The sequence below is a fragment of the Cebus imitator genome, unplaced genomic scaffold, assembly GCF_001604975.1.
Source record: "Cebus imitator isolate Cc_AM_T3 unplaced genomic scaffold, Cebus_imitator-1.0 Scaffold34, whole genome shotgun sequence".
NCBI lineage: Eukaryota > Metazoa > Chordata > Mammalia > Primates > Cebidae > Cebus > Cebus imitator.
This window is the reverse complement of record NW_016107349.1, coordinates 10,074,478-10,087,695: the sequence shown is the minus strand read 5'-3', so window position 1 is coordinate 10,087,695 and position 13,218 is coordinate 10,074,478. Positions and strand designations below refer to the sequence as shown.

The 13,218-nt window shown below is 48.8% G+C and overlaps 2 protein-coding genes across 3 annotated transcripts in view; one reads left to right on the top strand and one right to left on the bottom strand.

The window, feature by feature from the left end:
* Window positions 1-4,429, top strand: part of NRDE2 (NRDE-2, necessary for RNA interference, domain containing) — a 55,680-nt gene extending 51,251 nt beyond the window's left edge. For both annotated transcript variants that reach the window (XM_017524641.2, XM_017524642.2), the window contains 2 exons: window positions 3,366-3,437; window positions 4,024-4,429. In XM_017524641.2, coding sequence (XP_017380130.1) covers window positions 3,366-3,437; window positions 4,024-4,149 — 198 coding nt within the window. In that variant the 3' untranslated portion in view covers window positions 4,150-4,429. The remainder of the gene's footprint in view (window positions 1-3,365; window positions 3,438-4,023) is intronic.
* A 3,908-nt stretch (window positions 4,430-8,337) lies between these two features.
* The window catches only part of PSMC1 (proteasome 26S subunit, ATPase 1), a 12,387-nt gene continuing 7,506 nt past the window's right edge, over window positions 8,338-13,218 (bottom strand). The window contains exons 5-6 of the mRNA XM_017524563.2: window positions 10,879-11,405; window positions 8,338-8,684 (exon numbers count right to left, since the gene is read on the bottom strand). Coding sequence (XP_017380052.1) covers window positions 8,550-8,684; window positions 10,879-11,405 — 662 coding nt within the window. The 3' untranslated portion in view covers window positions 8,338-8,549. The remainder of the gene's footprint in view (window positions 8,685-10,878; window positions 11,406-13,218) is intronic.

The window sequence follows — 13,218 nt, the reverse complement described above, 5'->3', positions numbered from 1 at the left end:
TTTTGAGATAGGGTCTCACTCTATTGCCCAGGCTGCTGGAGTGCAGTGGCACCATCACAGCTCACTGCAGCCTCAGCCTCCTGGGCTCATGCAGTCCTCCCACCTCAGCCTCCCGAGTAGCTGGGAATGCAGGCATGCACGCCCATGCCTGGTTAATTTTTTAATTTTTTGTAATGATGGGATCTCACCATGTTGCCCAGGCTGGCCTCAGACTTCTAGACTCAAGCAGTTCTTTCACCTCAGCCTCCCAAAGTGTTCAGATTACGGGCATGAGCCACTGCGCTTGGCTTGTTTATTGTTTTGTTGTTTTGGCTAAAATTGCAGTTATTTTCAAGATACTTAAAATCCTTTAATTTGGTCATCTACCTACACAGTAAAGAAGGAACCATGAGTTATATAAGTCAGTTAGCTGATTTCATGGGATTGATGATAGAGGTCTTCTTAAATAAAAGGGCACAGTGGCATTTCTAAATTGTGAATCATTGGATTTTCTTTTACCCTCTAGTATAATTTCTTCCATCCTGTTGACAGCTGGCAGGAGTCAGTATATCCTGAAAGCCCATCATTTACAAGAGCTGGTGGGAGGGAAAAGAATCCCCTTGAGTTCTTAACAGATAAACGAATAAACCTCTCAGCAGAGTGTCAATCTTCTCTCAGGAATACAGGGAGAGTGCATTATAGAAATGTATCTTTTTTTGTTTGGGCAAGGTTGGTTATGTTTTGTTATTACCTAAAAAAAATTGTGTAAGTTCACAGTTGCTCAGATTTGTTTTTAAGGAGATAAAAGAGAATCAAAATTTGCACAAGCCTGAAGACCTTCAGCTTCCTTGTTCTTAGAGATGTTGCTTCCCCCATGGGGAGGCGGCACACACGGGCTGAGAAGATAGACAAATGCCAGAACAGGTGATGGTGAAGCACCAGATAGCTTCTCCACACGGAGCACGCGGACACTTGGGACGCTAGTGACGCAGCCGATGGGCAGCTGCCTGCTGCTGTCACTCGCCTCCCTCGCACTCATGGAGGGGGAATTATTAATGGCTCAGCTCAGGTCTGAGTCATGAGGTTTTTTTTTTTTTTTTTTTTTTTTTGAGACCTGGTCTCGCTTTGTCACCCAGGTTGGAATGCAGTGCTGCAATCTTGGCTCACAGCAGCCCCCAGCTCCTCAGCTCAAGCAATCTGCACACCTTGGCTGGGAGCACAGGCACATACCACCATGTCCAGCTAATATTTATGTTTTTGTAGAGACAGTGTTTTGCCATGTTGCCCAGGCTGGTCCGGAACGACTAAGCTCAAGCAGTCTGCCTGCCTCAGCCTCCCAAAGTGCTGGGATTATAGGCATGAGCACCACGCCCGGCCAGCATCTTGTTGGTTGAGTTCCTCAGATCATTTGGATGAGATTCAGTTCCTGGGTTCGTGTGAGGGAAGAGGGCTGTGTGTGAAGTCTCTGGTCCTGCTTCCTTCTGGGAGACTGGCCTTGGCTGAATCACACACTCACCCAGGGACCCATCATGGTAGTTCTGCTCCTCCATTAGCTGTTTTCTTAGGTTCCCAGCAAAGACGCAATTGGTGCCCTGAGATGCTCCCGGTCTGCCTGAAGGGACATTTACCTGGCCACAGTCCCGTGGGGTGGCAGACGCAGTACCATGGGAACACCAGCAAAGAAGAGTTGCTCCCTGTGTTACGTTTCACCCTGACTTAGGAATTTCATGAGGGGGCTCAGTTGTCAGTTTAGGTGAGGAAGGAGGACCAGGAGAGCCAGATAGCGCCCATGAGCTCTTCCCTCCCTCGAGACTCTGCGCCGGTCAGAGGGCAAAGGTACACACAAGGCCACGTCTCAGAATATGGAATCATGGACGGAAGCCACACACGGTCATCACCAAGCTTTCACTTGGCGTCGAGCCCTTCCATACCTCCGTACAGTGAGGGCGTCTCCGGCGCCGAGGGAGATGGATTTGTTGGGTTCCAGGATTAGCTGTGCATGGTTGAGACAGTACAGTCATAAAGTTTTTCTTTTTTCTTTCAAAAAGGACAAAAGGCTTACATTTTGTCAGTATCTTGAGAGAGGACATTGACATATATTGGGATGGGAAGGAAGGGCAGCGCTCAATGGCTCTCTGGTTATAAATTGAGAGGCTCAGCCTCAGAACTGGAGGCTTACACCAGGGAGGATCGCAGAGTCCTCCGAGCCTCACAACTGGCCCTGTGCCTGGCACTGGCAGAGGCCAGAGGCAGCTTGGGCCTTGCCTGAAGCAAGGTTGTCAAGCTCCGGTTCCTGTGACTGTGGGAGTTAACTGAGAAGCACCGGCCATGGACTTCCGGCTACTTGGGAGACCGGGGTGGGAGGATTGCTTGAGCTCAGGAGTTCAAGGCCAGCCTAGGCAACATAGACCCTGAAAAAAAAATCAAGCAAACAAAAACAAATTGAAAAGGGAGTAAGACCATCCTTGGCAGATGGAGTTCCTGAGAAGTAAATTGGAGTCCCTACATGCCGTTGTTCAGGTTTCAGCAGTCCTCACTGGTCCCAGGCTGGATGCTGCGCCTCGGCCACTTGGCTGGGCAGGGCCGGCATCCCTTAGAACGTTCTTCTGAGGGAGGGGAGTCTGAAGGAGGGGGTCGTTGGAAACACAGAGACTTCAGCTCCACAGCCTGCCTGTGCCCACTCCTGGCTGCACAGCCTGCTGCCAGCGGAGCCGCCCGTGTGGGCTGCGATTCCCTGGAGGGGACTGAGAGGGGCTGTTGGAGGCCTCAAGCTGGGTCTCCTTCCACACTGGGCTGGGAAGGAGGTTGTGTGGCTGAATTGGGATGCAGGGTTTTATATCTAGAGAGAACACGTGCTGAGCATCCACACGGTGGTACTGAGATTGCTGATGCAACTTGCCCCGTTAGGAAGGTTGCTGATCACAGTCCTCGCTGTCTCGTTTCTCTAAAAGATAGTTTTCAGAAAATGGCAAGTATTAAAGCAGGTATCTTCTGTTTTTTTCTATGTATTGTAGAAGAACTTTTCTCTATTCGAATAAGGTCTTTGGCCTCATCTCACTGACACACTCCTTGGTTTAAGCACTAACGCCAAGACGTGACGGCCCACAGCAAAGGAGGAGATACAAGACTTTAAAAAGTCAGATGTGATCAGGATTGACACTCTGGGGCCGTTTGTAGGGGGGGAAGTGACCCCCACACAGCAGTGGCTTCGGAGAGCCCTCCCTGGTACCTGGCCCTGCCCCACGGCCACCATGAGGGTGCCAGGCCTTCCGCACGGGTGGGCTTAATGCAGCCGAGGGCTGGTGCATGCCAGTCCAGGGGTGTTCGTGTAGCCTGGGCCTCTTTGTGCCAGCTAACCATTTTTGTATTTTCTCCCCTCACCTCAGGTTTCCTTAGGAAATAAAGAAAGAAGCAAAGGTGTATTCTACAAAGCACTTCAGAATTGTCCTTGGGTAAAGGTAAGTGTTAACGCCATGGTGTCTTCATCTTCCTGAAGACTCCCTGCCAGGTCTCTGCCCAGCTAGTGTCTTCCCGGCCTGCCCCCGTGGCATTGGGGATGCTCGGCTCATGGACGCCATACCCTGTCCCAAGGTACATCCAGAGCCTTTTCCTGGTGACATGTCCCTGTGGAGGCAGAGCCTGGCCCTGCCTGGGGCTAGTGCTTCATGCAAGTGTTGCTGTGGGTAGCTGGTTTCCAGCGTTTGCTTAGAGTTCAGCGCAGATGCCGAAAGAGCTGGGATCATGTCCCAGCCCAGCTGTGAGAGCCCAGGTCAGGTGACACTCAGAAGTCAAACTGAGGGTGATGGCCAGCAAGTCCTGGCCTGCCTTGTGAAAGAGAAGGTCTTGCTTGGAGTTTGCTCGCTTTCTCTGTGGAGTTCAGTGTCCTTCCTGAGCATGCCCAGTGCGGCCTGAGTTAGAAAAGTCTAAGCCGAGGGGAGCGTGGGCTGTGGAGGCAACAGGAGGAATCTGCCCTTTCTTCCCGAGCGCCTCCAGGCTGACAGGAAGCGGCGGGCTGAGCAGGGTGGCCTTCCTGCTTGCCCCTAGGTGTTGTACCTGGACGCCGTGGAGTACTTCCCCGAGGAGATGCAGGAGGTCCTGGATCTGATGACCGAGAAGGAGCTCCGGGTGCGCCTGCCACTGGAGGAGCTGGAGCTGCTGCTGGAAGATTAGAGAGCCACGGGGAACGGACCGTGACTGTGAGGCCAAGTTGCCCACCCTGCAGAGCCAGGAGGCACGAGGGGAGAATGTGTGTGTTAGAGACCTCAGCTTTTGAAATGTTCTTTCTCAATATTAATAATGTGTCTGGGCTGCCAGCCTCTCGCATCTGACACACTTTTTGGGTGTGAAGATGACACAAAAGCTGTTTACATATTATATATGTGCATGTGTGTATATATGTACATAGGGAGTCATGCCACGTGGTCATTAAACCAATGATGATTGAGGTGTGGCCACGCCCTTGCCCATTCTCTCCCCGTGCGCAGCTGGCAGTGGCCCCCGCAGGGTGATGTGTCCCCTCAGCTGGCGTCATGGTGGCCGTGCCAGGCCCTCTCTGAGATAAAGGTTTGGTTTGTCAGCACTAGGATGTCTTCCCCAGGCTGGTGTGCAGATTTTGCTTGTCTTCAGAGCCGCAGTTAACGTTTGGTGTTCTGGCCTGCATGCAGTGTGTGGAAAGTTCCTCGTCATTCCTAGTTCACTCTGGAGGCGACTCCTGCATCTGGAGCTGGAGGGACAGCATCCCTGGGGCTGCTGAGCAACTCAGGCCTGACCATATGGAGTCAGAACCCGCTCTTCAGCAGGGCCGAGGCCACTGGAGTGTGGAAGTCTGCCTGGGGCAGTGGCAGCCTGTGGGAAACCTGCTCCCAAGCTACCTCAGAGCCGAGCATGCTGTCCCGCCAGCCCCGGGCCTGCCTGCAGGAGGGGCCCAGCGTGCTTGTGCAGCAACTCTGCTTATGCTGTGATGGCCAAGGCTGGTTCTGGTGTTACTTTCTGAGGGCTGTGAGCAGAGTGAAATGTCCACATCCATTTTTCAGACTTGCTCTGCCTTGGAAGAGATTTTTAGTGCTGAATCATTTTCACTGTTAACATATGGCTGGGAGGAATGGCTTTCTCATCTTCCCTGAGCTCTAAAGTGGCGAGGGAGGTCAGGAGGCACCTCTGTGCTGTGTCCCCAGGAGGAGAAGGCAGCTGTAAGGCCAGCAGCCCTGGTAGCTACTACCTGTAAGGTACACACGTTATTTTGTATTGGAAAAGTGAAGATGTGCTTGCTGCAGAGGGAGTGATGGGAGAGTTCACCTCAAACGGTTCCACCGAGGAAGAGCTCCATAGAGCCAGTGGGCCTTCCGCAGGCAGACAGGGCAGTCCCTGTCCGGCTCACCAGTGCAGGAAGCCAGGGAAGAAATTGCTCTGGGAATTCCGTTGTTCCACAAGCAGTTCACCCCTGCATTCCCAGTGCTTGGCACCGCAAGCCTCGGTGACCTGCTGCCGAAATAGTCATTTCTGCATGTTGGTCAATAAGCAAACTGGAGACGCGGCTGGGGTGGGTGTGCAGCCACTGTGCTGACACTTGCTAGGGTCTGGCGTTTGCTTTAGCTTCCTTTGAAGGACTGACATGAGGGAGACTGTCCCTCTAGAGGAAAAGACTCAGCTATTACCAGTGAGGAAAAGGCAGTACTGATGTGCTGGGGTTTTTTTGTTTTTAATCTCAAACTTATGGAAAAAGGGCAAGTGCGTTACAAAGAATTTTCTTTCCTGAGCCATTTGAGAGTCAGTTACTGACAGTCTCCTGTCTGCCCATGATCCAGACATGGAACAGGAAGTCAGCATGGACGCAGTTCTCCCAGCTGGTCCTGCGGCCCCGGTCATGTCCCCTAGGAAAAGGCTCCAGTTCAGGATCATGAGCTGCATTTGGTTGTCATCTCTTCAGTCTCCTGACTGGAAGCTTTTTGACTTTCAGGTCATGGACACTTTTGAAGTGTTCTGAATTTGAAGAATGTTCCTCAGTTTGTGTTTACCTGGTGTTTCTTCATGACTGGATTCAGGCTAAGCATCTTCGGCGGGTGTGACAGCAGTGACACCCTTGGGTGGCACATACTTTCAAGGTGCCCATCACTGATGTGCATTTTGACCACTTGCTGATGATGGTGTCCGCTGTGCTTCTCCTGTGTGACTTTCCAGTGGAAGTGTTTTGTGGGGACTCTCAAAATCTGTAAATACCCCTTCCTCAGCAAACTTCCAGATCAATTCCTATGTATCGGTATATGTGTAGTTCCCTAAAGGGCTTTACTGTATTCTATTGATAGTTAACTGTTTGGATGCTCAGACTCTTCCAGATTTGGCAGTGGGAGCCCCTTCACACAGGCTTCTGTGTCCTCCAGACATGTCCCTCATTCCTTGAGCATGCCTTTGCTTTCCGGCAAAACAGACTTTGGGTTCATCTTGTCCTTTCCCTGCCTGGTCCTGGAATCAGCCCTCACGCCTTTTAGTGGAGAATACTTAGAAGCAAAGGTCTGGGTCTAGGCGGGTGCACTCCCGGTGGACAGAGGTTGGTCTCATTTTTGTCCTTTCTGTATCTAACTCCTCAGAGAAACCTGTTCCACCATCCCGTTCACCTCCTAGACTGCCTCCTTACATAAGCAGCCTCCCTCCCACACCATCCCGCCCCTGCAGATGCCTTCCTCACCCACTTGGGCTCTCATACTGCACATCAGGCTGCCCACACCAACTCCCTGCATTGGACCACCCCAGCCCTGCATGCACGCCCCACACGATGCCAGCCTCACTTTGCCCATGCTGAGTCCCCATGCTGTGGCACTCCTCCACACGGACAGCTCCACACCCTGCTCGGACTGACGCGTACCCTGCCTTCACCCTGCACTGGGCCACCCCCATGTGTGATGTCCTCAGTGGTAGGCACAGTGGCCCCCTAAAGATGGCCACACCCTAAGCCCTGGAACCTGTGAATGTTCCATAGCAAAAGGAACTTTGCGGATAAAAATTAAGATAGTAAACTTTAAAATTGGGAGTTAAAATTAAGATAAACTTTAAAATTGGGAGATTACCCTGGATTATTTGCGTGGGTCCAATGTAATCACAAGGGTCTGTAAGAGTAGAAAAGGCAGGAAGAAGGGCCATTTGGAGAGAGGGAATTAACCCGTTGCTGCTGGAAGATGAGGGGCCGTGAGCCAGGAGGGAGGGAGCAGGGGAGGGCAGCCTTCACACACTGGCAAAGGCCTCCGCTGGCAGCCAGCAAGGAAATGCTGACTTCGGCCCCATAACTCCAAGAAACTAAATTCTGCCAACAACCCTCAGAAAATGGATTCTCCCTTAGAGCCACCAGAAAGAACAATCCTGCCAACGCCTTGACTTTAGTCTGGAGACATTGTGTTGGACTTCTGACCTACAGAACTGAGATAAAATTGTGTTTTTTTTTTTTTTTTTTTTTTTTTAAAAGACCGAGTCTGCTCTGTCACCCAGGCTGGAGTGCAGTGGCATGATCTCAGCTCACAGCAACCTCTGACTTCTGGGTTCAAGTGATTCTCCTGCCTCAGACTCCCGAGTCGCTGGGACTACAGGTGTGCGTCACCACCCCCAGGTAATTTTTGTATTTTTAGTAGAGGCGATGTTTCACCATGTTGGCCAGGATGGTCTCGATCTCTTGACCTCATGATTTACACTCCTTGGCCTCCCAAAGTGCTGGGATTACAGGAGTGAGCCACCGCGACTGGCCAAATTGTGCTGTTTTTAAACAAGGCCTGCGCTAACTTGTTACGGTGTTAACAGAAAATTAATACACCCTCCTGACTCAGTGTGGGCCCCTACAACCCAAGCCAGGCCAGCTGTCAAGGGAATACTTAGCTTGATCTGCCCCACTTAACAGCTTTAGGCCTGATTTGTTCAGAAAGGAAAGAGAAATGAAGGAAACACATGGAGAAAGGGAAGGGGAAGCTCCAACATGTTTCTGAACACCTTGGAAGGGATGAGGTTTCTGAGCCCAAGAACGAGGGCGTTCAGGATAGCTCTAGGAATCCTTAGTCTCTTGGGAACACCAGTAGTTATTTTCTGCCCTCAGAGTGCTGAGAACCCGCATGGTCCAGAGAACTTCCAAAAAGGAAAACTGTTCTTCCGTCTTTTTGGAAGCACCAGACACATTAACTCAGCCTTTATTATTTGAACAGTGAATATCCCTGGCTCTGTGGCTGTGATCAGTTCTCCCCCACCCCGGAATTACTGATGAACACCAGCTCTGAGGTGTGATGCGGGGAATGCGTAGTGAGGTCCACACTCCTTGTGAACGCAGCCTAAGGTTCCTGCCCGGAGGCTTCCCTGCAGCTGGGTGCACCCACATGCTGCTGCCAGTGTTTGTGAAAGAGCACGCTTTATTGAGAAGCAGACTGCTGCACGGTGACTGACAGATGAAGGCCACCCAATGGGCACTTACACATCGTACTCCAAAAGACACAGGATGTTTTGCTAATAAAAACCAATGGGAACAGGGATTCCGTTACCCCAACCTCATCCCTTTCAGGGATGGAGAAATCTCCCATTTTCCTGCTGGCAGCTGTGGTTCACTAGAGATAGAGCCCCTCAGGGGTGCCTTCCTGTTTCTTATAAAGAACATTTTCTTTAGATTTTTTGAAGTCTTCATTTGTTACTTTCATTCTACGTTCTCTTAAGGCCATCAGACCAGCTTCTGTACAGATTGCCTGTAAGAAAGAACAGTGTATTCAGAAAGTGAAATACTTTTTATTCTAACAAGGAATTCAGGAAAAGCTATTCCGGGGCCAGGCACAGTAGCTCACGCTTGTAATCCCAGCACTTTGGAAGGCCAAGGTGGACAAATTGTCTGAGGTCAGGAGTTTGAGACCAGACTGGCCAACATGGTGAAACCCTGTCTCTACTAAAAATACAAAAAATTAGCTGGGTGCAGTGGCAGGAGCCTGTAATCCCAGCTACTTGGGAAGCTGAGGCAGGAGAATCACTTGAACTGGGAAGGCGGAGGTTGCAGTGAGCCGAGATCATGCCACTGCATGCCAGCCTGGGCAACAAGAGCAAAACTCCATCTCAAAAAAGCTATTCTGAAAGAAAGCATGAGACACCCAGAATGAACACAAATTGCTTATTTAGGAAACATTTGATTTTTTTTTTTTTAAATGTTTTAAGCATCCTATTTTCTGAAAGGATGTGAAGTGGCTTAAACTGGAAGTTACTGTAACTAAGACTGGCCCAAGGATCAGGGCTGTGGGCTCAGGTTCTAACAAGCTACGTAGCTTGGCAGGTCAGGAAATTCTTACAGCACCACTTTCTTTAAAGAAAATAATATTCCTAGGAAATAAATGAAATTATGCCCTGAAACTTAGAGGCAATTGAGAGTGTCTATTTCATTTACCTATAGTCATAAAAGAACATGTATTCTGGTTAGAAACTGTTTAAGTGGCAGTGTCTACACTATAGAATAATACTACAGAGTACAGTGTTTATTCTGGTCTATTGATTTCTCAGTAATTACTTGCCCAATGTAAAAGAAAACAATAACCCATGTTACATGTTTTCGTTTTAGGTCTCATCTGTTTAGAAAGGTAAGAGAAATGAAGGAAATAGAGGACAGCAAATGAACATGTTACATGGGTTATTGTCATTGTTTTCTTTTACTTTTGGAAGTACGTACTGTGGCAAAAACACAATCCTGGCACAAAAGTTTGTTTGGTTATGGGCATCAGGTCATTTACTTAAAATGGTTCGGATGAAAAGAAAATTTTGTGTATAGAAAGATAAGCAGGCAGCACATGGTGGCTCACGCCTGTAATCCCAGCACTTTGGGAGGCCGAGGTGGGCAGATCATGAGGTCAGGAGTTCGAGACCAGCCTGGCCAACATGGTGAAACCTCGTCTCTACTAAAAGTAAAAAAAATAGCTGGGTGTGGTGGCGTGCACCTGTAGTCCCAGCTACTCAGGAGGCTGAGACAGGAAAATCACTTGAACCTGGGAGGCGGAGGTTGCAGTTAGCCAACATTGCACCACTGCACTCCAGCCTGGTGACAGAGTGAGACTCCGTCTCAAAATGAGAAAGAGAAAGCAAATGGGTAAATGTTAACTACTGGCAAATCACTGTGCTATTATTGCAACTTTTCTGAAGGCTTGAAAATTTTCAAAAGTTTTTCATTAAGTTTTTATCTTAAATTTTCAATGTTATCTTAAAAATAAAATTTTAAGATCTTTCAGTTTTCAAAAAAGAAGATAGATTTTACTCACCAACAGAGATATTAACCTAGTTCTCTAGAACTGACTGCCAGTGATCTGTGGGCTCAGGGCAGGTGCTGGCTTGGAAAAGCACTGCCTGTGCTGTCCCTACCTAACCATGGCACTCAGGCCCCATGAAAACCCAGCTCTTCCCAGGGAAAGCAGGTTCAACTCATATTCAACGCTGCCAGGACTTGCTATAAATTCTTGTCAGCTGAGAAGAAATGTCCTAACTCATGTATATTTGTCATAAAACCAAGAGGTATAATCTGGTACAACCTTCCAGAACACAAACTGGGACACAGATATAGTGGGTGCTGGGTCCCCACTCTGCAGCTCTGGGGAGAGTTCTCCCAGGATACACTCTTCCCCTGACCTGGGACTGAGTAGCTACATTTGACATACCTTGAGAAAGTTACCTGCGCCTATGGAGGAGGCAGCTTTATACCAGCGACTCAGCCTTGTGGCTACAGTTAGGGTCATTTACTGCATAAAATAATGCATTAAAAATGACTTCAAATAAGCACATATACCATTTGGATATAATGGTAAACCAATATGATGATTAAAATACAGACACCCACTTGTCCAGGCCAACCACCATCCCAAGAGCAATATGGCCACATTCCCAGAAATGAGCTGAACACAGTTAGGCTCTTACCTTGATGTCAGCACCAGAGAGGTCATCTTTAGCCATGATCAAGTCGTCCAGGGTTACATCATCAGCTAGCGTCATCCTGCTTGTGTGAATCTGAAAGATGCGCTTCTTAGTCTTTTCATCAGGTAGGGGGAACTCGATCTTCCTGTCAATGCGGCCTGGTCTGATAAGTGCTGGATCCAAAGTTTCTATTCGGTTTGTGGCCATGATAACTTTCACATCTCCCCTAGAATCAAATCCATCCAGTTGGTTCAACAGTTCCAACATTGTTCGCTGAATTTCTCTCTCACCACCAGAATTTGAGTCATATCTTTTTGTCCCAATGGCGTCAATTTCATCAATAAACACGATGGACGGTGCATGTTCTTCAGCAACTCGAAACAGTTCCCGCACGAGTTTGGGCCCATCACCTAGGTACTTCTGAATAAGTTCAGAGCCAACCACTCTCAAGAAAGTGGCTGAGGTTTGGTTTGCTACTGCTTTGGCTAATAAGGTTTTGCCTATTTTAGATGAAAAAAGGAAAAAGACACCTCAAGTGCTGTTTTAACTTAAAAACTCATAGCATTACCACCTTAAATGGACACCAAAAACAGGCGGGGCCCCATGCTAAAAAGGCATGCCATCAATGCAGGTGTCATTCCATTCCATTAAGTAGATAAGAAGAAACTTAGAAACATCTACTAACATGTTTGGATTATCCTAAGCTACTTTACTAAACTCATCATGATACATGAGAAAATACTTTTTTTACTTGGTTATTTTCAAACCTTGACCCAGTTTCCCCCGAAGAACTGCGAACTATAATTACTCTACGAAGAATTTCTCTGTACCAGCAATGAAATAAATCTCATTTTTTGCTCTAGGTAAGCCTTTCTTGGGCTCCTTCAAAGTTGTGTACATTAACCTGATCCATCTAACTCAGGGTTGGAGAGCCAAACTAAACTCCTACAAAACCATCAGTGCTGGAAAAAATGTCTGGGAATCCTAGGTTTGGTCCTAAGGAGATACATGATAAGAGCTTCCAAGGGAAGTTCCTCCCACTGATCTCAGGGAAGAGGTCAAATATTTCCAATACTGCTCTACTCGCTGATATTTCTCTTTCAGGTCAAAAACAAGAGTCAGCAAAGAGTGTCCAACTTGAGAATTTTTGAGTTGGAAGACCTGGGTCCCTTTGATGGTGAGAGAAAATCTTGGCAAGGGCTGGGTAGGTGCCTCAGGATACAGAGGTAGTTAGGGGCAGAACTGGCAGCCTGATGCCAGCACAGGAGGAGTGTAGAATCGGCTAGCTGGTGAGTGACAGGGAACACTTCCCAGAACTGGATGGCTGACACAAAGCTCAGCTTTGCCACATGAGGCAATGATGTTCCTTTTAGTCAGACTGGTAGAGAGTAGCTGATGAGAAGGCTGGACTGCTCCCTGAAAGCATCAGTGAGGGAAGGTGAACAGAAAACAGGACCTTTTCAGTGGATAGGATCTTACAGTGCGGAAGCAGCCAAGTCTAGCCACTGGGCTGCTTCTATGGTCAGTGGGATGACTGAACAAACTGCCCACTCCTCTGATGGATCTGTCTGTCCAGTCCTGCCTCCCAGCCCTGTACTGCGACCCCGTTAGTACTGGAGCCCCACAGGAAGCCTGTGTTCCAGCTCCAGCCCTGTTACCAGCTCAACTCCCAGAGGGGCCTTGGGCTAGTCACCGCCTGCTCTGAAACATAATTTCCTAAGCTGTAAGATGAGGGGCTGTAAGAGACAGATCTCTTCTAGCTCTTGGCCTCGGGGTACAGGCATCTCCCCGTCTCTCCATTGTGGGCACCCCTCAGCACGGATCCTCTTAGGAACACTGTCAGTTCTCTCAAATGACTGTGCTTCCTCTGGAATTTGCACAGCAGTGAACTTCCAGGTCCTGAGCTCTACCAAATGAATCTGATACCACAGAAGAGGGCTTTTTTTTGGAGGCAGTCTCACTCTGTCACGCAAGCTGGAGTGCAGTGGCACAATCTCAGCTCACAGCAACCTCCGCCTCTCAGGTTCATGTGCCTCAGTCTGCCGGGTAGCTGGGACTACAGATGTGTACTACCACATCAGGCTAATTTTTGGATTTTTAGTAGAGATGGGGTTTCACCGTTGGCTAGGCTGGTCTCAAACTCCTGGCGTCAAGTCATCCACCCACCTCAACCTCCCAAAGTGCTGGGATTATAGGCATGAGCCACCACACTCAGAATAGAGCTTTTAAAGTAGTATTTCTCCACTGTGGCTCCAAGGCTTGACCATACTCCAGATGAAAAGATCAAACTCTATGGGGATGGGGCCAGGTATCAGTTTTTTTCTTTTTTTTTTTTTTCTTCAG